We start from the raw sequence: 23,523 nt of genomic DNA, 5'->3' as shown, positions 1-23,523 counted from the left end.
TCTCCAGCACTGAGCAACTCACACCAAAACAATCTAGACTGATAAACAGCGCTACAGCTAAGAGGAAAAATATGTATTTTTGATTTTGGGGTGAACTGTGCCTTTAATATTTTTAAAATTCTTATTCTGTAAAGTACCTGAAGCTGTCAGATATATCTAGTGGATTTAATTTCCCTCTATAATGTAGAGGAGTTGTAGTTTAAAGTAGGATAAAATGGAGGTACTCATGTTAAGTGCAAGTACCTTAAATCTTTAAGTACAGCACTTCTCCAAACTTTGAGTGGACACAAGATGATGAGGACACAGAGCATATTGTAAGACATACCACCTTTATTAAATGCACAGTATCACAAGGAACATTTCCATTAATTGTGGATAAGCTACTCACATGATGCACAAAGCATTGAATTGATTGATAGAACTGGCTGATTAAAGCAGGATTAAATCTGCCAGGAGAGCACACACACACACACACACACACACACACGCATACTCACAAACACACATACGCACACTCTTGCATACAGATGCATGTGCAAACGCACACACACCACCTCGGAGACATTAGTCACACACACAAACACATACACACTCTCTCTCTTTGTATTCACACAGTAAGTAAAATTTGTTATCTGCACAGGAATGAAAACTGTAATCTTTTTTTTTTTTCATTTACCATATATTTACAAAAGAATCATTAACGCCCCCTCCCTCCCCCGAGATAGATTACATTCAAAAAAGGTCCCAACCCTTCTAGATTACATTCAAAATAATATACTATTCATGATGCAAAGTCACAGTTATTCATCTGAAAGAGGATCAAAATAGGCTACAGTCAGTCAGAGGTTGAGTGGTGGGGTTGGCCAGGAGGCGACCTTTGACCTCCCCGCCAGTGGCCACACGTCTGCTGGGATGCCTGTCAGCTAGGAGAGATCCTGATGCGTAATCAGATCCAGAGTCTATGGTCCTCCTACGGACAGACCGCATCTCAAACAGCCTCTGTAATCTCCCCATCACAGTGGAGAGGAAAGAGGAGATCGTTTCTCTTTTTCTTTTTTTTGTCTTCTTTTTTTTTTTGTTTTTCTTCAGAGAAAAAAAACACATTGTTCAAATAAAGTCCTCTGCAGATCAAAAGTTGCCAAAAAAAGGATTGTATTCTCACTGGTATTATGAACGAGCACAAAGAAATTATACAATGTAGCACAAATAAAATCGTATTTACACGTAGTATGTATTGCCAGTGGCCCATAACACGTTGTCTTCAATAGATGTCACACAGTTTTGGACATGATACCTGCTTCAAACAGATTATACTATTAAACATAGCCTACTATTGATATAGACAATTATCAGAACTGTACAGAATGGACAGCAATTTATGTACAGCAGACACATGACTATTATACAGAACTGACAAACGCTGTAATAAAAACATAGAGGGACACTGAATCGTTTTCATCAAGGACAATGTGTCAGAGTTAGGACTTGCCTCAGTCGCTTCCAGCACAGCAACAGTGACTTTTTTTTTTTGTTGTTGTTTTTTTGTTATTAAGTGCAGTTGAGGTCAAGGCGGAGAGTGGTCAGCCACTCAGGTTGTGCATTCGGGGGTTAAGTAACGCTACAAAGTGCACTTAACGTAACTTATTGTCTCAGCAAAGAGCCTGACTGCGTTATGCCTCCATATGGAAATACACTGTGGTTATTATGAAGGAGTCATTTCTGCTGTTTTTGCAAAGATTAATACAGAAGTTCAGACTACACACTCGGACCGACACGCTTGCTTTAATATTTTCAGCCTTTTTTGAATCTCCAAACAAGATCATTTGGAAAATAAACTACAAGAATGCTTTTCAGAAGCACTTTCCAAGCAGCCTATACACATGTGCTTTAGCGGTGCCCCAAGTGAGGAGCTGTTTTAGCCGCCGCTGCCCGGCTGACTGGGGCCGCTCAGAGAGATGAAAGCACCCCTGGGACACTTTAAGGGCAATCAGACTCTTAATTAATCCGTTTGCTGCGGCCTTTTAGCCTACAACGTAGAATTAAAGATTACATCCTCAAAGTACGCTCCTGTAAATGACAAACAAGTAGCAACTTCAATACATACAAAAAATAAAGAGCTGAAAACAAATAAATCCTCAATATATTGAAACGGTAAACTGCATCAAAATGCCCCGTCAATCCCTCTTAGAAATTACAAAAAAATAAATAAATCAGATCTTCTCTAACACAATCTCATCAACAGCAACATCTGCCTCTGAAGATGCATACAAAACCACATTACTTACAGATATGGGCCACCGAACAACAAAGATTTGCTAAATGGCATTTTGCTGGTGAATGAAAAAAATAAAACAAAACTGTGCTCATCTTTTTTTCCTTTTCTTTTTTTTGAGCTCAACACCGCCGAGTCCTCGTTCTCTGTGCTTTAGATACATCAAATGAAAAGGTTGTGAAATGAGCCGAGCACTCCAACAACGCTTTAAACACCACTTTGTAAATATAGATGACCTCGTGTGTAGATATTTACATAAAACATGACAAAAGAAACAGTGTAAAACGCTGTATGCCCTTGTGTTTTACAACCTCGACAATGATTTCACATCGGGAAGTCCTTCAGCGGACATGAGTAGATTATATATGACAGACACAGGCGTCTATGAGAATCTATATGGGCTTCACACTGCTTTTAAACGTACGCATGTGACAATCCACACATATGTTTAAAATTAAAACAAGCAAATGAACTCAACAGAGTCAACATTTATAAACTCTACAAATATTAAAATAGTCTGTGACATATAAAAGAAAAAGATTCAGCTGTAATTCGATGAGTATTCTTTTTATCTTCCTGCAGAATATGTTGCTGTGTTTTGAAAGAAGCTCTATCTACAAAGTTGTGTCCATACACCGTCCATTATGGAGACACATTATTTTCCCTTTCACTCCCAGCAGATGTGGAACACAGGAGGTTATTTAATGCGATGAGCTGAGATGGAGTAACCCAGTGATCAGTGTTTCTGATCATTGGGTTTTATTTATTTTTATGCCTCTCACATAAAGTTACATGATCCTGTATGCATTTTGGTTTCCATTTGTGAAACATGCCTCAGTAACAAATGGATAAGAAAGAAAAAAGAAAAAAATCACTCAAATTTAAGGCTTTTCTCGATGTGACGATGAGGACACGGACGATAGCATTTACAGGAACATTTACAGCCAGGTACTGTACACAGACGCACTCACACAGTCGCACAGCCTTCATTTCCTCCTCCGCTCTCCGTCTCATCATGTGCAAACAAACACGCAGCCGCTTGTCCACGTACGAAGCCCCCAGCTCACACACATGCACGCAAGAGTACATACAAGAACACGGGGTGCATCAGCCCAGTATGTCCAGGTACACGGGCGAGGCCTTGGCGAGGCTCTGGAGCATGCTGTGGATCTCCTTGATGTTCAGCCTCATGTAGGGCTCTCTCTGCCAGCAGCCCAGCATCAGGTCGTACACCTCTTTAGGACAGGTGCGGGGCCGCTGCAGCACGCGGCCCTGGGTGATGCACTCGATCACCTGCAGGACACAGGGTGACAAAACAATGAAATCAGGTTCTCAGGAAAGCAGGTTATAATATTAGATGTGTTGAGAGAACTGAAAACAAAGATGATTTAAATATGATGATCGTGAAGTTTTTACATTTATGCAGAAGTCTTGTTACACATCTCTTTATCCATCTCCACATAACAAAAAGGGATTTTTTGGGTTTTAATTCAGGTGGTTGCTTTTACCCCCATGAGACAAGAGCAGTCCTGGTGTTTTGGGGGTTAAGGAGCTGACCATGAACCACAACTTCCCTGATTCCTGTCCCCCCTGAAATCTATACCTATGACTGTCACTGTCTCATAAATGCATTAGAACAATATACATTTTTGTTCATGTACGGAAGAACAATGAGATAAAACTAAATATGTACTATGCAGGATGTGTTGCTAGCAAAAGTGAAAGTGAAAGCCAACCCCATATTCACTCTTATTCACTATATATAGTATATATTAATTTTTTTTTGGCACTTTGTCCATGATTTTAGAAGCTTTCTCTAGGATGCATGCTGCTTACACTCTAGCAACTGGTCCCTACCTTAATATAGAGTTCTGACCTTGCCTGTGCACTGTGCCCAGGAAAGTCTTGGACACAGCAAAGCACAGCGTAAGAAGAAAATAAGAAAATACAGACAGAGGGTGGATAAATACACACACTTCTAATTAGTCACAAGTGATTTAGTGATTGAGAGGGATGACTTTTGTCTGAGTCTATACATTGTTTTTTTAGGAAAACCCTACATAGTATACCTTTAAGGAAAAAATAATAATTAAAAAAAAATCTAAATTTGAGAAATGAGAAAATCTGAAGAAAGTTCAGTTTAATAAAGAAACAAAAGGTTTTAATTTGTTTTATAGTAAGCATTTAGTGATGTACTTCTATAAAGTTTGGAGTTAGAAGAAACTGAAAAAACAAACTGAATTTCATCAAAATCCCCAAAACACTGGATACTACATTTCCCATAATGCAACCATCTTATGCCTCATTCACATCATATCATAGCTATTGTACAAGTTTTTGACTCATGTATAGTGTTCACATCGATATCAGGTCATGATTATAACTTAGAAAGTCAGATTTTTCCAATATACAGTATGCCAGCTGGCACTTGCTGATCTAAACCTGCCTAAAAAAACAAATATAGATATTAGTTTGCATGTTCTCCAAATGTCACCGTGGGTTTTCTCCAGGTACTCCGGCTTCCTCCCACAGTCCAAAGACATGCAGGTTAACTGGTGACTCTAAATTACCCGTAGGTGTGAATGTGAGTGTGAATGGTTGTCTGTCTCTATGTGTCAGTCCTGTGATAGTCTGGCGACCTGTCCAGGGTGTACCCTGCCTCTCGCCCAATGACAGCTGCGATAGGCTCCAGCCCCCCCATGACCCACAAGAGGATAAGCAGTTATGAAAATGGATGGATGGATGGATATTAGTTTGGATATCACACATCTGCCAAAGACTGTTGTTTGATGTAATATAACCCAAATTTAATAGATTTTTAAAAATCATTATTATTATTTTTTGGTACACAGTATCTAAATCCTCCTTGATGATGTCAGCATGGCATCAGTTACATCATAGCTACCTGGTTAAAAATGCTCTCATCTTTCAAACTACAAGTTTTTGGTCTGTGTCTCAGTGATAGTTGCAAAGCTGTGTCACATAAAAGTCTCTGTGTTTAGGAGTAGGTCATCAACGTGTGTAGTATAAAGAGTCTCTAAACTCTGTGAGCATCGTCTGACAGAGTGCCAGCGCTGACTAAGATAACCATAGACCTCGTGTGACTCTGACCTCATTGTTGGAGAGCTGGTACCAGGGCTGCTTGCCATAGGTGAAGATCTCCCACAGCACCACACCGAGGCTCCACACATCACTCTCTGTGGTGAACCGCCGGTACATGATGCTCTCTGGGGGCATCCAGCGGATTGGCAGCATCGTATGACCGCCCACCTGCAGAGAAAGAGACAGACAGAGGGAGAGACTGACTGACTGAATCTACTTTATTGGGATATTTTTAGCCACACTTTGACGCAGCACTTTGGACTGTAATGACGGTTTATTGTTCCTCCACTTTGGTCCAGACTGAAATATTTGAAACAGTATTGAATGTATTGCCATGAAATTTGGTACAGACTGTCTAGTTTTTTGTTTACTTTAGCTGCTCATATCCCACAGGACATGTTCTTTCCTCTAACTCCTGCCATCCTAAAGCCACCTACTAGATGCCCTCAGACTTTCTTGCCAGTCCTGGGGCGTGTTCAGGTTTCCAGGTTGAAAGAAATGGTCTGCTAAACATCAGCATGTCAACACTTAGCATTTTTCTCAAAGCATTGCTGTGCCTAAGGACAACCCATCATACAGAGCAGTGTTCCTGTTACTTAGCCCACCTTTACTGATTTAAATTGGGTGGATAAAATAATAGAAACACCTGTCATTACAACAACACAATTCAACAAGGCTGCAAACTGCATTGTCCAAAATGATGGACAGAAAAACAGCTTAAACAAAAACTGAACATTACAGCCTTTATGGGCTGCTGCATTAGACTACATTCGTTTTAGCCCGGTGTACCTAATAAACTGGCAAGTGAGTGTATTTTTTTTTTTAATAGTGAGCAATCGTGTTTAGTCACTCTGGCATTCCTGTAACATGCCGGTTATTGCATCAAAACCTTTTATCCAACCAGAGTCTTCCTGTCTTCTTCCATCAGATATTTCCTGTCTACTAAATGCATTTCCTTCTCTCACTGTCTCCTCTTTTATCTAATCACCATCCTTTCATGCTCATCCTCTCACCTACATAAACTCACACTCACCAGCATATATGATACTTCTCATGCCTGGCAGATCAACAATGGTGCACAGATGTAATTCTATATATTATATATATATTTTTTTGTTTTGTTTTATTCACCACTAAACTAAACATTAAGCCACGTCATCCTCTAAATGTGAGCTTTATTCAGTTATATTCCTGGTTGATTTGATTTATTGCATCACATGATTTTCTTTGATTTGCTAATTGAAAGCAGCATTACAGCGGATGAGACAGTCATACTGTTAGCTGCGTTCATGCTCTGTCTTTTCATATGATAAAAAGGTTTGATATCGGGAACTGGTGACAGGCCGTCTTTATGGTGATCGTATCTGATGCAGGAAAATGCATCACAGAAATGATGTTTTTTGTGTGTTTAGATATCTGACTCCACTTTAGACAGCAGAGGGCACTGTGGGATTCGAGCTGGGATCAGAGACTGAGAGGATGAGGGAGTAAAATACATCCATCTGTTACTCAATATGATAATTTTTATTCTTTGTAAAAAATTGTATTGTATTGTAGTATTAGGTTCTTATAACAAAGAGTTATCCTGTCACGACCGTCAGTGGGTCAGAAAATATACTGACACCATAGTTTAATATGTTGCTGTTCATATTAACTCCTTGCCCAGGGAAAAGGAAAAACTGCTGATGCATTTTTGCACTGTTGGCCCTTATTACCATGGAAACAGTAATTTTATGCAGATTATAGAATTTGCATTTAAATGGTATTAAAAATAGATAAAATACCTCTGGTTAAAATTGTCATTTCTGCAGCTACACAGTTATTTCAGGCCAAAACTGGAATAAAATTCTAATTACATATTTGAGACCGTGCGTATGTGGCTACATTTCCATATTTCTGTATACATATATATATATCAGAGGGTTGTGAGTGTGTGTGTGTGTGTGTGTGTGTGTGTGAGACTAGGGACAGGACGAGGTGAGAAAAAAAGGGTAATAAAAATACACGGGACTCACTCTATAGTAGTCTGTGCTGTAAACGTCTCTGGACATGCCAAAGTCTCCTATCTTGACCAGCAGGTTTTCTCCTACCAAGCAGTTCCTGGTTGCCAAGTCTCTGTGGACAAAGTGTTGGGAGGCCAGGTAGACCATGCCAGCAGCAATCTGTTGGGCAATGTGCAGCATCTGGGACTGGGTGAGCTCCACCAGGATACTGTGTTGACCGTCTGCCATTAGCACTGCATCAGGACCGTGGGACCTGCACCCAGAAACACTTCATCAGAGCTTCTGACAGTCGTACCACTGTATAGTTCAGAAAATATAAGGCCAAACATTGAATAGTGACATCAGAGTGGCTGGAAGCTCTTCATATTTTGCTCCAAAAATGACAAACAATTATCAAAATTGTTGCAGGTTAATTTTCTGTTGATCTGATGAAGATTTTCCTCATACTGTCTGTGCTGGAACATCCATTCACCTTCTGTCTGAGACAACTCAGACTGGTCAGGGTCTCCAGGTCATCCATATCTCTATGTCTCTGCACTGTTATTGCAGCCAGGGAATGATTGTTTCATAGTATGGCTGCACTTTCTACTATGAAAAATGACCAATAACAGCTTCTTAACCAAAATCTTCACAACTGGACATGTTCAAGCAGAAACATGATCTGAAATCATGGAGACATTAACAACATCAGCAACAAAGATTCTTACTACTGTAGTTTTCCTGATGTTAGCCTGTAGCTACATGTAGCAGTGTACTTTTGCGCCCTCAAATTAGTTGTTTTTAATGTACGCTTGTGTTCCTGAGCGCCCATTTTTGAGGGCACGATGGCTTCGTTGTGAGATAAACGGAGTCCAACCTTTGGAGCACAACAGCATGCACCACATGTCATGTAATGAGGAACAACCAATCACAACTGCCAGATATCTTTCCCGTCTACTGTAAATATCAGTCTGTGCTAAATATGGAAAAGTTGATCATTTTGGTGCAGGGCTGCCAGAGCTTGACATCTGTCCCACAGACGAAATGCCCACACACTTATTAAGAGCGTCTGAAAGAAGATCAGCTCTGCACTCAGGATTTCAGGTAAATAGGCTTTGATACGGTGCTTGTTAAGGTTGCTTAGCGACCTCAGACGCAAGCTGCCACAGCGTTCTTAAAAACTGGTTCGAAAAAGGCACAAAAGTAGCGCCCAGGGCCAACCTCATGATTTCCAGTTGGTTAAAGATGGGGCATCGGTACGGCCCCTTACAGAGTAAAGTGGCAGTTTCCACTGTGAAAATCCCTAGTAAAAGCTTCTAAACCAAAATCTTCACAACTGGATGTGTTCGAGCAGGAACATGATCTGAAATCATGGAGAAATTAACAATATCAGCAACCAAGATGAGTTACCCCACTGTTAGCATGCAGCTACATGTAGCATTGTGCTTGCAGCCAAGAAATTACTGTAACAGAATATAGCCACATTTTTTACCATGAAAAATTACCATTAAAAGCTTCACAACAAAATGTTTAAAAACCAGACAGGTTCGAGTAGGAATATGATATGAAATTGTGGAGAAATCAACGACATCAGCAACAAAGATCACTAGTTTCCCTGATGTTAGCATGTAGCTACATGTAGCACTGTGCTTGCAGCTGAGAAATGACTGTAATGGAGCAAAATGACACTTTCTAAGATGAAAAATGACCATTAAAATCTTCAAAACTAAAATCTTCACAACTGGAAAATGTTGTTACAGGAATATGATCTGAAATTGGGGAGAAATTAACAACATCGTCAAGCATGGTTATATATCTCCCTAATGTTATGATGCATGTAGCTACATGTAACAGTGTGGGCCATGTAATGTAAACACTTACAGTACCACACCTCTAGCAGCTGAACATGTAAAGAAACCTGTCACGAGCTGATGTCATCTTGACTCAAAAGTAGAAAAGAGCATTGGAAATAAAGTATTCAGAACGGTTCAAAGCCTGACCATTAAAAGCTTCTGAACCAAAATCCTCACAACCGTACATGTTTGAGCAAAAATATCATCTGAAATTGGGGAGGCATTTACAGCATCAGCAACAAAGATTATTGATTTTCCTGATGTTAGCTTTTGGCTACATGTAGCAGTGTACTTCCAGCCAGGGAGTGTCTGTTACAGAGTAAAGCGGCACTTTTCTACCATCTTTACAACTGGATGTGTTTGAGCAGGATTTTTATCTGAAGTTGTAGATAAATTAACAACATCAGCGACCAAGATTACTGGTTTCTCCAATGTTAGCATGCAGCTACATGTACCAGTGTGCTTGCAGTTGGGGAATGATTGTAATGCAGTATAGCGGTACAATGAAGAAATGACCATTAATTGCTTCTAAACCAAAACCTTGACAACTAGACGTACCAACAGGAATACGATCTGATATCGGGGAGAAATTAGAAACATCAGTGACAAACATTACTAGTTTCCCTGATGTTAGCATGTAGCTACATGAAGCAGTGTATTTGCAGCCAGGGAATGACTGTAATGGAGTATAGCAGCACTTTCCATGAAAAATGACCATTAAAAGCTTCTAAACCAAAATCTTTGCAACCTGAAAATGTTCCAGCAGGAATATGATCAGAAACTGGGGAGAAATCAACAACATCATCAAGCATGATTATGTTTCTATAACGATATGACACATATAGCTACATATAGCTAAATATACTTATTTGCTTTCTTGCTTAGAGTTAGGTGAGTAGATCAATATCACTCACATGTCTGTACATGTATACATGAATACAAAGCTAGTGTCAGGAGACAGCTTAGCTTAGTATTAAAACCTGAAACAGGGGTAAACAGCTGACACTAGCCTGGCTCTATCCAAAAAAATACCCAACCAAAATCCACCTACCAGCTCCTTTTAAAGCTAACATGATAAATCATGTTTGGTTAATCTGCATAGTAACCAAAGTGTAAAGACAACAGGTTGTGGTTTTATGGTGGATTATGTGCTGGACTATTTCTTGGCCAAGAGCAGTGACTTCCTGGAGTCTGCGCTGGTTGCCTAGCAACTTCATGGTGATGACAGGACTCCTAGGACTTTTCTAGGAGATTGGCATGACCCGCCCTATTCTGTCTCACTCGGCAGAGTGAGATTGGTTTACCCTAATCCTAACCAATCCCACTCCTCTTGCAGAAATCTAACTAACTCAACCAACGAAGGCAACAAGGACTAGCCAATCAGAAGGACAGTAGGACAGGTCATGCATTCTCTATTTTAGGAAATGCAAATTTCCCATCAGGAAGTCACTGCCACCAGCAAATAGTCCGTCATTTCACCATATAACCACAACTTTGTACCCTCTCTGTTTACTTTAACAAACAAGATAAAAAGTGTTATTTAGTGAGTTTTATAGGTGCGCGTAAACTGTTTTTCCTTAATCTTTGTACAGAGCCAGGCATGTTGTTTCCAGTCTTAATGCTAAGCTAAACTAATCTGCTGCTGGCGGTAACCTCATATTGAACGTACAGACATGACAGTGGCATCGATCTTCTCGTCTAACTCTCAGCAAGACAGCAAACATGTTCATATCTCTTCCAGGTCATCATTTTTAAAAGTCAAAATGATCCTACCTGAGAAACTTGTTTAGGTCACCATGTTTCATGTATTCAAACACCATGATGAGCGGGTCGCTCTCCACACACACCCCGTAGAAAGTGACAATGTGTTCATGTTGCAGGTTGGTGAGGAGCTCTGCCTCTCTGTAGAAGTCCGCTCGGCCGCTCTCGTTGGCCTCTTTCAGAGTCTGACAAAAAGGCAAAGACAAGGTGAGGAGCATTATCTACAAAAACGTACATCTAGTCAATAGAATTCACTAACCACATGATAAGTACATTGCTTAGTTAAGGGAATGTCTTCTTGATCCGTACCTTGACTGCCACATGGAGTTTCTCCTGGTCTGGTGTGAGGTTGTAGCACTCGGCGAGAAACACCTTCCCAAAGGCTCCCTCTCCCAGCTCCCGCTTCAGCACAATGTTGTGTCTCTTGATGTGCTGGACAACTTTAATGCAGAATAAGACAAATTAGATCAAGGTCACGAGTGCGTCTTGATTATTCAGTGGTAATTTTTGTGATTTTAGTCAGAAATATATCGAAGTTATACAGGTCAAAATGGATCAAGACTGCAACTAGGTTACAAAATATTTTCATTGTAGATTTGTTTGACTCTGCAATGAATAAATTACTCTGTAAAATATCAGGAAATAGTAAAAAATGTTCAATTCACTATAATATCAAATAGAGAAAGCTGCAAATCTACACATTTAAAAAGCTAGAAAAGCAAACGCATCATCCTTGCTTGATAAATGATCTAAACAGTTATCAAAATTGTTGATGGTTAGTTTTCAGATTCAGCCCTTCTTAATATTTCTAAAAATCATGATAAACCACATCGTCTAAGAAAAAACAACAACATTCAGGTTCATTCTGCTGAGTTAAGCCTTTTGTAAACAAGCTTGTTTTTCTGATCATCATCTAAGCATCCAGTCGTCCCGCAGAGCAGGAGTCACTATCACAATGCAGCAGGATGCTGACAATAAATATGGAGTCCGGCTGTGACCCCTGCATGGATTTATCAGAAAAGGTCCAGGTTACTGGCCATTTGTCGAGCGAGGCGGTAACTCACACGTGTCAGATTTCAGCATGCTGCCCGAGTTACGGAAGTACTGTGGGTTCTCAATGACAGGGATCTTTGTCATCCCAATGATCACTGCGTCTGGACCCATCTCCGAGGACGACGGGGTGTTGTTGCCATTGGAGACATGATGAAGAGGGCTGGCAGAGTCATCGTCATTACTGATGACTGAGGAGGAGCCTAGGGAGCCACAGAGGAGGAGGTGGAGAGGAAAGCGAAGCAGGAGAGTGAAGAGTAAAGGATGGCGAGCGGCGGAGAATAAAGGAAATTGTGGTCATAAAGGAGGAGGAGAATGAGGAGGGTTGGAGGGAGAAAAGACAGAGAAGGACTTGTAAATATAAGTTGTGAATTTAAAAAAAAAAAAAAAGATGACAAAAAGGTATCAGAAGATCAGAGGCAGATGACTCACAAATTCCGGTAGTCATGTTTGTACTGTTCCAGTGAAAATGAGCTCGAGTCAACAGTTTATTTTAACCACCCAAAATGTGGTTGTGAGCAAAAGTAGATACATTTTAAGTGTATCCATAATGGTGTATATACAGGTACTGATTAATTATATGTTATCATGAGTTTTGACCACATTTATAAACACCTCCCTGTCAGTGTTTTGTACAGGTGTATAAACAGTACATAAATGCTTTAAAAACACTGTAAGTATTTGTGTATGTGTGTTATCACACAGCTATATTATACAATGTTATTATATACACTGGTTGTAGATTCTTCATAAGTGGATTAAAAAAAAACATGTTAAAATGTATGCAGCAAAATAAATTAATCTTGAAAATATCCATTATGGTTTATTATAAACCCTTTATTACCTGTTTATATACTGCTGATTTTAAGGTCATATAAAATAATAAAAGGAATAGTTCAACATTTTTGGAAAATTTGTGTATATGCTCTTTTGCCAATAGTTAGATCTCAATCTCAAACTGTGGGGTAGGCCCCACAGTTTGAGATTGAGGAGGAAAATATGACTGAAACCAAGTTGACTGAATATGATTTATGTCCGAAAAATAATAAACAAGAGGCCACCATGCTGACCTTTAGTTCACTGACAGAGCCAAGCCAGCGTTTCCGGTCCTCGTGCTAAGCTAAGCTAATCAGATACATGTGAGATCGTCTCATCAAATCGTGGATAAGTGCATTTCCCAAAATGTTGAAGTAATACAAAATAGTATGACAACTAGCCCACCTTTAATACCAAACTTGGAGTTTCTTCCATATTTCAGGATGATCACCATCAGAACGCAGCCAGTCAAAGCAACTCCTGCGATTCCCACAACGACATACACCTGGGGAAGTCAAGCAAAATGTTTTTGAAACAAAATTGTCACCCAAAAAAAACACCTGGCATCTTTTTAGATCAGTGGGTCCCAACATGGGGAGATTATTTACATGACAGGGAGGCGGACAAATAAATATTTATGTTACATGTTTGAGCTTTAAAACATAATTCAAACAAAACGGTGACGGAGGGTAACAAGTAAACATTTGTATTGAGGGGTCACGAGCCAAAAGGACAGGAAGCACAGCTTTACATGGTGAAAACTGATGAGGATCACTTACCGCGACACTGTCGTCCAGCGGAGGGAGCGGAGGGTCTGAAAAAATTCAAACATTTGTCAGAACATTTGATAAATAATGACTATTGACTTTGTAATGCTGACTGATAAGTGTCATGTTAATGTGTGACACCTACCAGTGGTGTCTGGGCAGAGACAAGTTGCAGGTGGAGGCCATAGGAGGAGAAACACATCATGGAAGGGTTACAGTTATTATCAAGCCAGCAAATATAAGCACAAGTTTTATAGAGTTGAATCATTACTTACAGTAGTAGTCTTCTGCTAAAAGAAAGAAAAAAATCTGTGTGTTAGTTGAACTTCATTTACAGAATTGTGCTGACTTATTCCTGAATGTTCTCTCCTGTAACATCCACCTGTATGGTCGATGTCAGGCGGGTCGAGGAACAGGGCGGAGACCTTCTTCTCGTCCTCTCCATATTTATTCTTCGCCACCAGCCTGTACTCGCCGTTGTGGATGTGCGTGGGGTTGACCAGCTGCAGGCAGCCGTGGTACTCGCTCTCGGTGGACACGTGGATCCTGGTGTGGATGTAGTCCTGCTCCTGGAGAGCCACGTTCCCGAGGTACCACTGCAGGTCGGGCTTGGGGTTCCCTGTCACGCTGAAGGGGATGCACCAGTGGTGGTCCCGCTCTGGCCCCAGCAGCTGCTGGATTGTGGGGGCAACTGACACGGAGGCAACAGTAGAGGAAGAGTAATAACGGGGTGATAGGAAATCAAACACCAGGAGTACAAGCCAGTAGGAAAAGCAACATTTATGGGGCTTAGAGAGGAGATGCAGCCAGGGGTGGGTGAAAAGAGAAGAGAGACTGATGACACAACATTTAAACGCTGACATCGGGGAAACGTGGAAGAGGAGAATGAGGAGAAATGTGGCACTAAACAAGCAGAGGAGTGTGGTAAGGCATGAGGAGCTTCACAGGAGGAAGAGTTATGGACAGGAAACATGGAGAGTCAATAAGATTTGCCAAGAGACAGTAATGAGAACTAACTGAGGAGCTTTGTGCTTCCACGGGAAAAAGAAAAACAAGGTTCAGAAGAAAGCATTTAAAAGATCACGAGAGAAATGTACTGACAGTAAATATAATTCCTACACATGTATGCTACAGTTTAACATTTACAGTCAACAATAAGAGAAGTCCTTACAGAGAATATTGAGCTGCAGGGTGGCCTCCGTCTGACCGACCATGTTCTCAGCGCTGCATATGATCACCTTGCCATTATCGTCAGAAGACAGCTCTGACAAGGTGAGGCTGCTCTCCGTATCAGAGGGCTCAATCTGTAAATACAGCATTATTATTTGCATCGTGTGTCCTACAGCAGAGGCTCTCGACTGTTTTTCAGCTGAGGACCCCTTACAAGATAAAGAATATACCAGGGGCCCCCCTCATGTATGTCTCTCTATAAATACCTCTGTAGTCTTAATTATGTGGAAAACCAACACAAGAGAAATATATAAGAAAGACATTAGATATGTATTTAAAATATTTGCACCATTTCAACTAGAACTGGGCAAGATATCGTCTTAGATTTTGGATATTGGAATATCAGAAGTATCATTTCCTGGTTTTAAAGGCGTCATTACATTCCAGTGATGTGATTTTCTGAACTTACCAGACTGTTGTAGTTGTTCTATTATTTACCTTTAACCACTTAGTCATTATATCCACATTACTGATCATTATTTGTTTTTAAATCTAACTGTGTAAATATTTTGTGAAGGCACCAATAGTTAGCCCAACAATATTATCGATATTGAAGTATTAGACAAAAACATCATATTTGGTTTTCTCTGCCAAGCCTTAAACTCAACACAGAATACCCCTGCAACAATGCAACTGATGTCAATAAAATAAAGCAAATCAAGAGAAAAGGGTGAATGTGCATTTTAAACACTTCAAAGTGTTTCATTCTTAGTGCATACATAGGATAAATAAATCACAGATGACAGATGATTTAAAATAATATATAATTTGTTAGATTACAGCATAATCTATGCACTATTTTAGATTTAAAAATTAAAGTGATGCAATTACAAAACATGGCTTAAGCCTGACGTTTCATTTACAGAGAAGTGGTATTATATCACCTATGAAATATAAAAATAACCTTCTCAGTGTGGCTGCAGGAAACTCATTTTGAGGAAATTTGGAAGAAGTGAAAAACGTATATTTTCCTGAAACACAGTTCTTTTGTTTAAATTTGTTTATTCAACTTTTTTTCTATTATTATTTGTATTTATTTATCTTAAATGTAAAACAGCTCATCCTCTGCTATGTGTTTGTGTTTCATAAATATATGGGGGAAAAAAATGAAAAAAAGAGTCACTCTGTAAAAATGCCTCAGTAAAGACGATTGTGTGAACTGTTGCTATTAAGTGATACCAAATGAAGGAAATATGTAAAAACAAAATTTGAAAATTATTCGTTTAAACTGTAAAGCTAACTATGAAATTTAAAAAAATATATGCATTTTATATCATGATCATGACCCTCTGGCAGAGTTCCACAGCCCCCACTGTAAGAAACACTGTCCTACAGTGTGTACATTAAACTGTACAATAACCAGTTATAACTTCCTGCTACAACAGGCTGACTGCACAGTACATACCACAGCAGGTGCAACACATCAACATCACTTGCGCCTGAAGATAAGGCTAGTCACATTCTCTATTTGTCTTATTATACAGATCCTATGAAAAGAACAAGAACAACAACGGGTTTGTCCGTCTCTCAACTTCCCCACTTCCCTCCTCTGTGGTGACACTCAGCCCAGTGTCCATTAGCTCCTGGTGATGATGTAAATCTTCACCAGGAACCAATATGTCCAGTTGAGTACAAACATATAGTCTGATTTATTTCAATTGTCACTTATGTGGTTCTAATATTTGTTGACAGCAACAGAGCTCTATGAAAATAAGGATACACTACATAGGCTTTTTTGTAGGGTTCAGATGGGTATTGAGTTTGAATCTTTTCATTAGATTTGCTGGTGATTCGAAAAGTCTCACATCTACAGCTCTATCATGACCTTCATGCCATCACACAGGTAGCTTTCAAACTCCACAGGAGCTCATCACATAAGTATGTTCTCATGTGGTTTACTCCTCTTAAAGAGTAAAACCTTTAAAAAAAAAAAAAAATATCATGAGCCCAGAGTGGTGACGCCCTACGCCCCTAGGTGTGGTAGCCCAGCTTACCTTGTGCGTTGTAGCGAGCCAATCCAAGTTCCACACGATCTCAGGAGGAGGCGAGCCCGAGGCTTTGCACACAGCTTTGGCATTACTCCCCTTCATCGCCGTCACGGTGTTTGGTGTGACCTCTACACTGGGAACCACTGCGAGAAATGAGCAAATAGCTAAATTAAACATCCGACCAGAACTTCAGATAGACTTGTTTACAGTTTCATTTCCGCCTTTCCTGTCTCCATGAAGGGATCATCTCTCTCTACCCGTTCAATATCACATACCCCAGCGTTGCTTATTATAACATGGTTTCACATTACCACAGTCTGGTGGAGTGAGCGTAGCAAAAGCCTTCGGCACTTCTCTTTCGTCTATGCACTTCAGGTCTTGACTGTCTGGATCTTCTAGGAGCCTCAGTTTGATCCACATGTTCTCGCAAACACAATCCAGAGGGTTACCGGACAGCAGGAGCCTGGATGATAAAAACGCAGCACATGGTAAACTTCCTGGTTGAAAGTACAACACAAAAAAAGATGCTTTTGTGCACACTCACGGCAAAGTTGAGTTAAAGTTCTGAAATGTTCTCCAAGACAGTGTTGATAGGTTGTTGTCTCTGAGATTTCTAAAAGGGAACAAAAACAGCAATCAAAATCCAAACTCACGCACACACACCACTGACACAACTAAAGAGGTCTTTAAAATGCTTCTTACACATATTGGAGTCTTGTGTTGTTGAAAAACGCATCTGCTGATATAGACGTCAATCTTGTCCTCATCACTGTTCTGTTGGAAGTTAAAGCATAAAGTCATCAGGTCATCTACAGAACATAAGAGTCTGATATGAGAACATACTGTGTGATACTTACAGGTTTCTGAGGTTTATGTAGTGCCTCAGACTGTTGTCGTTGATGTCAAACAGTCTGTTCTGATTGGTAATGTATCTGTGGAAGAATAGCAAAGAGAAAACTGTCATGACACATGTGCACACAGTTTGGAGCCAGAGGTGTTGGCAAAGCTAAGAAACTGTGGTGGTCGGCTCAATAACCTGATCTGAAATATGTGTGAGATGTTGTACACAGTGACAGTGGCAGTGTGAAACAAGAGAATCAGTTGTGTTTGTGTGTGTTTCAGGAACCTAAATAACATGACAGTATTTTTTTTGTTTTTTTCATTTTGTAGCTAAATGTGATCTATACTGCCCACACAGCTGTCATTTTCCTTTACTGAGGGAATTTGCTCTGCAGCACATTTGATTGTCAATATAATGTGAAGCACAACAGCATGCCACACACTGGCAGTGTGCTGAGTGACAGTCGTTATATTTTGTTGCTGATATTGTTAATGTTTGCTCTATTTATTAATGTGAATTTACAAAAAAAATTTGGATTTTAGTCAAGATCAAAATATACCCTTCATATGGCCTTATGATGCCACTTCCTCCAACTTTTTGATAAAATCTCACCACTAAAAATGTATCTTAAAATCTCAAATAAGTATGCTTTTTAAAAAAAACAAACAAACAAAAAAAACCCCTTTTTTTAAATAATGGGGACTACTTTTATGGCTGCTAGTGCAAAGTAGGAATTTTATAAAATATTTTAAGGTGAAATCTTTTCCTTTGCAATACTAATTGAAGTTATATCGTCAAGGAGTTTGAGTATTATAAGAAAAGGAACATTGCTGAAGTAAACAAAGCTTTCAACAGAAATAATTTCCAACTTATTTTTAAGGTGTTGTCTTTTTTAATTTTAGTGGTATGGGGAGAAACACGTGTTTACATGTGGATTGTAACTTTACAAAGCTGCAATATATTACAAGTTATTAATAAAGGGGCTGTGCTGCTCCTGGAGTTTTGTCTTTATCCTAAAGTATTACAAATGAGAGACAGGATTTTTTAAAATTCGTGGTTAATTTTTAGAAGCTGACAACCCTTCCTGATTTTCATTTACATGTTTATTCTAATTGTAAGCTTTAAAGGTGATTTATTTGCCAAAGCTGCACATTTTACTTACTAAATAAAGATGAGACATACTGAGGAATATCTGCAAGGTGTAGGCTGCTTTAAGATTTCTATAATTTGCAAACTGAATACAAGAATAACCTTGTTAATAGAATTAGAATAGAATTATTATGAACTACATCCCTGATGGGTATGTGACACCTAGTTCCAGTCTGTCTGCCTCGGGAAAACTCCCAGTCTCCCCTCCATCCTCCACTGGGTGCCATGCAGTTGTACACTTGTGCAGGGTTGTAGCAGGTACACTCCGACACAAGCCTACACACTGACGCAGATAAGGCTACATAACTGTGGGCAGCCTATCGCCGGCTGTATACAACCGATGTGATCTCATGTGTAATCTGGCAACAATGTGGTCATTTCTTGACATGCTGAGGTTATATCACACCGCCAGCCCCCCCCCCCAGAAAAGCCGAGTGAACACCTCAGAGGCTGCGTCGGGCCTAAACATTTACTCCATCACTACCTCTGGAGCTGTTTTGTAAAGGAAACACCGACTAATCCAAATAAGCCTGACGCGCACTCACCACCATTGCACACACACACTGTCGTCGTTAGTGGCACGCGCAATCCCCCCCATCCCCGCTACACATACACACACACGCGCGCGCGCACACATATACTAGGCTACATGATCTGACAAACCCATTGGTAATAAGGGGAAAAATCACACATTTTGTGTTTGACATTAAGCGCAAAGGATAGATCCTTATTGATCTTTAATCCACAGGGGGAAATCATATCAGGCCTGCTGTTATTAATACTGCTGTCGGTGTTATTATCACCTTTATTATTATCATAATCCTAGCCCTTGGGTATTATTGCGACCTACGATCGAAGGTAGCTCTTTACGCATTGCATCCTAATAAGTTCATACGCTGTCTGCACGATCATTTCCATACACTTACATCTCGGTGATGTTTTCCATGTCATCTAACGTGAGGACAGGGAAATCCTCGATCCCCGGTACGGAATCAATACAAACAATCCTTGAGATGCTGCAAGTGCAGGATGCGGGGCAAGCATCGCTAAATCTCCACAGCCCCATCAAAACCAAAAACAATCCAAGACGAGCCATGCCATATTCCCCCGCGCTGGAGTCCATCGCAGGTCCAATGATATCCCCCGAATCCCCCAAAACAGAATCTGCTCAAATTGAATTATTGTTAAGATTTCCTCCCTCGCTGCTTTTTATCTGGCCAAGTTAATCCTTTCGTCTCCGCAGGATAAAAAAGAAAAAGACTACGCCGTCGGTTAGGAATGCGCAGAGCCCACGGTTTTAATATCAAGATGCCATGGACTGGCCTTCCCGTCTCCGCAGAGCTGGTATCACACTACTGCATATCGATGTCGTGAAGCAAGGTGTCAAGTGGTCCGTCCTGGTGCTGCTGCTGCTGCTGCTGCTGCTGTCTCACTCCTCTATCTCGGGCACAGACTGTTCGCCTCTGCCTTGTAAAACAAATATGAGGTGTTCCAGATGTTTAGAGATCAATAGGCAGGGCCCCCACGAGCGATTTCTCATATGTGTGGTGATGGGGAGGAAAATAAGAGAGACTGCACAGTGGAGTAAGGATGCGTGGTGATGCTGCGTGTGTAGGGAGGAAGGCTACCTGCATGCGTCTATCGATTATCGCCGAGGACGAGCGCATCTCCCCCAGCCATCACTGGGATCGGGTTTATAGGGGGAGATGGTTGCGATGATACCCCGGAGAGATGTGTTTCTGACAAGTTGTATTTATAGGAATTTCTCTGAGGTTTTTTTTTTTTTTGGATCGTGCAACAGAACCTCAAACATCATATGCTGCAGTCTCATCGGGCTGCACGAGTGGGCAGCTGTGGGTCAAATGCCCTGTTTGTGGCGGGCACAACAACAATATGGATGTAAACTCTTGTGTTGTAGTTGCTCTGGAGCCATGCATTGGATGAAAGCAGCGCTTTTTCCACACCAACACTGTTGTACGGTTGGCCATTAGGCCTATAGTGTGACGTACGGTTGACGCACAAGACGGGGTGCATCTATGAAAAATAATTACCTATACTATGTCTGTAAGCTTCAGATGGGTCTCACTCCAATCACTGGCCAGTGTGCGATATAGGAGCAGGAATAAAAAACACTTGCTTTCTATATATAAAAAAAATCCTGGCAAAAAGCATGTTGTCAGGAATTATGTATTTTTTCTATTAACTTTGGCACAGTTCACAGAAAAATAATTACACCCCCGTCATCAAATAAGGCATATTCAAGTTCAATACCCTCTTCAATAGATTTTAATTTACGAACATTATTTAGGGGCTGACCTGCAAGCATACTGGGGTCCACCCACCAATGTATATATAATTAATCCACACATTTTCCCTTTAATACCCCAAAGAGAGCAAATATAAACCCTTTATGTTTCAGTCCTTTGAGAGTTACAGTGCAGTGCTCAACATCAAGGTGATAATACATCCCAAAATGATCAAATAAATCCTGTTTACCAGTGGATTCCTAAATTTCACTCATAATGAGGAGGCATACTCAGCCAGGACACATGATCTATGACAGCCTGGATGGTTAGTGTCGCTATGGTGACTTGCTTTTTACAAATAGCGCTGACAATGTCAAGTGTCGCTATGGTTGCAGATGAAAATATGTACGCAGGCTTTTTTTTTATGAGAAACATCAAGAACTGAATTATATCTGTCTCCATGGTAACCTCAGAGTATAGGAGAGGGAAGAGAGCTCTTTATTTTGCAATAGATCCTTGCCTATATCTGAAGGAGCATGACAACACTACGAGAAAAGGGAGGGGGGTTAAAATAGATCAAGTATGGACACAAGTCAGGCTCCTGATTTGCAGTAAATGGGCAGTGAGGTGACGGCTCCGGCTGCTGATGTCAGATTAATAGGTCTGCTCTAATGGCCTTATCATTTTAGCACTGCAGGAGAACTACAGTCAATCCAGCTGCACTGAGAAAACTGTTTGTGCATCTGTGCATTACTTGTGAATTCAAATCACAATTTCCTTATTTCAGTTAACTGTAAATGTATATTTTTTCATTTTTTTGATCACTTGAAGCATAGATGATGCTCTTAGCTGGAAAAAAATCTCAACTTTGAGGTTGTTTGCCTTGCACCAGCAGAAAGAACGTTAACACTCTCCCTCCTCTCGTACATTTAGCTTGGTGTCACTTCTGCATCATCCAACTCTGCAACTCCTCCATCTCTGCTACTAACTCTTCCTGAACCAGCTGGTGGCAGACTTGTCTTGAACCTTGCGTGTGGTGATGCAGCTGTGACTCAACCCACTGATCTACATCCTGCACTATCCACTGTCTCTTAGCGTATGGATTAACAACACTGTTGCACTGCTGTGTCTTATCTGAGAGAACACAAACTATAGTACTGTGTAAGACATGACACATTTTATCTATTTCAGACCGACCTGTGTTTCTGAAACTGGTCATCTCCGAGGATTCATGAGTTTAGTTTTTGGGGAAAAAATAGATTAAACTTGCCTTTATCAGCATCTCGCATGAACATCATGAGGATGAAATATGCTTGGTGTTTGGACAGGCTGAACTCTGAGTTGGTGTAGGTGGTTGAAGGACTTCCAGGTAATTTTGATAATTTTCTACAGTTGTTTATTATTGCTTTTTTGGAGTTTTAACTTCCCACATACCTTTTAAAAAGCTTCATGTTAGGGTTCCTGATATTAGGATTGCCTTGAACTTCCATGTGCACCATAAGGATGAGTGAAAATATCCATTTCAACTTACGTTTGCTGACGTGCATGTTCTTTTCTGTTGAGAATCCAGTCCTCCATTCTTCCTCCACTCCTTCTCTGTAAAGATAAATTAATAACCATTATCAGACTTGATTTTAAACAACTCTGCTGTATAAATGTGATATGCACTGCAGGCAAAACAAATGAATATAATTCCACACAGTTTTTTGTCATCATTTTGTTTCCATCGTCAACCTGAGCAGCATAAATATCCCTTTAAAAGTTCCTTGGGGCTCCTGCTCGTGAGGCAAGTTTAGCGGTAGTTTATGCATCCAGGGGTTAAACTGGGAATGTCACAATTATCTGAACCTGGGTATTCTCCCACCAGTCAGCTGAGCACTGTTCCATAGGAGGGACTGTGTTGTTCAAATGAATGGGCGCTGTTGTGGATGGTGATCTAATGATCTTTACAAATGAACTGCTGGTGTGATAGGGAGATGTCTGGCACCTACAGGTGGAAGCATCAAGTTCCTCTAACAAGTGCAAACAACTTCTGAGCACCAAAGATGTGCTGGTGTGGAACAAAAAAAGCACAGAGCACAAGTACATATAAGCACAAGTAGAACACTCAAAGCCCTTTGTGGTTCTCATATGTGCATCCACTTCTGGGGGTGTAGTGCAAGTCAGGGAGAAACACTGCTTAACACTGTGGCTGCATTGAATGTAGGGCTGCAACTAACAGTTATATCCACTGGCACACATAGCTGTCCACTTACATCTACAGGAGAAGGGACACTCCTTTGAGAACAGCAATGTGCACATCTTTTTACAGCATCAAATAACTAATTGGAGCCAAGCTTATTAGAAAAACGAACTCTTGAACATACAGCAGCGTGATAAGAACTAGGCTGCCTAAAATGACAGAAAACATCTTTGGGAAAAATTTATATGAGGTGTACATTGAGTTTTTAGTTTAGCTTGTGTTAC

General features: G+C 40.4%; 1 protein-coding gene across 1 annotated transcript; it reads right to left on the bottom strand.

The window, feature by feature from the left end:
- Positions 1 to 345: 345 nt before the first annotated feature.
- On the bottom strand, positions 346 to 20,452 carry ntrk2b (neurotrophic tyrosine kinase, receptor, type 2b). Its single transcript, XM_049604654.1, has 18 exons — positions 19,738 to 20,452; positions 17,679 to 17,753; positions 17,524 to 17,595; positions 17,366 to 17,434; positions 17,133 to 17,284; positions 16,828 to 16,964; positions 14,775 to 14,907; positions 13,986 to 14,294; positions 13,879 to 13,893; positions 13,749 to 13,757; positions 13,616 to 13,650; positions 13,242 to 13,341; positions 12,035 to 12,223; positions 11,280 to 11,410; positions 10,983 to 11,155; positions 7,390 to 7,630; positions 5,384 to 5,542; positions 346 to 3,565 (listed from the first exon to the last, which is right to left on the bottom strand). Exons 1-18 carry the CDS (start codon positions 19,932 to 19,934, stop codon positions 3,380 to 3,382), a joined length of 2,382 nt encoding a protein of 793 aa, XP_049460611.1. The 5' UTR covers positions 19,935 to 20,452; the 3' UTR covers positions 346 to 3,379.
- Positions 20,453 to 23,523: the final 3,071 nt, after the last annotated feature.

The sequence above is a fragment of the Epinephelus fuscoguttatus genome, linkage group LG18 (genome assembly GCF_011397635.1).
Source record: "Epinephelus fuscoguttatus linkage group LG18, E.fuscoguttatus.final_Chr_v1".
NCBI lineage: Eukaryota > Metazoa > Chordata > Actinopteri > Perciformes > Serranidae > Epinephelus > Epinephelus fuscoguttatus.
Note: the sequence above shows the minus strand (reverse complement) of the source record. Positions and strands in the feature narration are given on the sequence as shown.

Coding starts and splice junctions, on each gene's coding strand:
- ntrk2b (XM_049604654.1), bottom strand. CDS start 19,934: ATGGACTCCAGCGCGGGGGAATATGGCATGGCTCGTCTTGGATTGTTT. Junction 11,156..11,279: donor AACTCCATGTGGCAGTCAAG/GTACGGATCAAG, acceptor CCTTTTTGTCAG/ACTCTGAAAGAGGCCAACGA. Junction 3,566..5,383: donor ACCAGCTCTCCAACAATGAG/GTCAGAGTCACA, acceptor TGTGTCCTGCAG/GTGATCGAGTGCATCACCCA.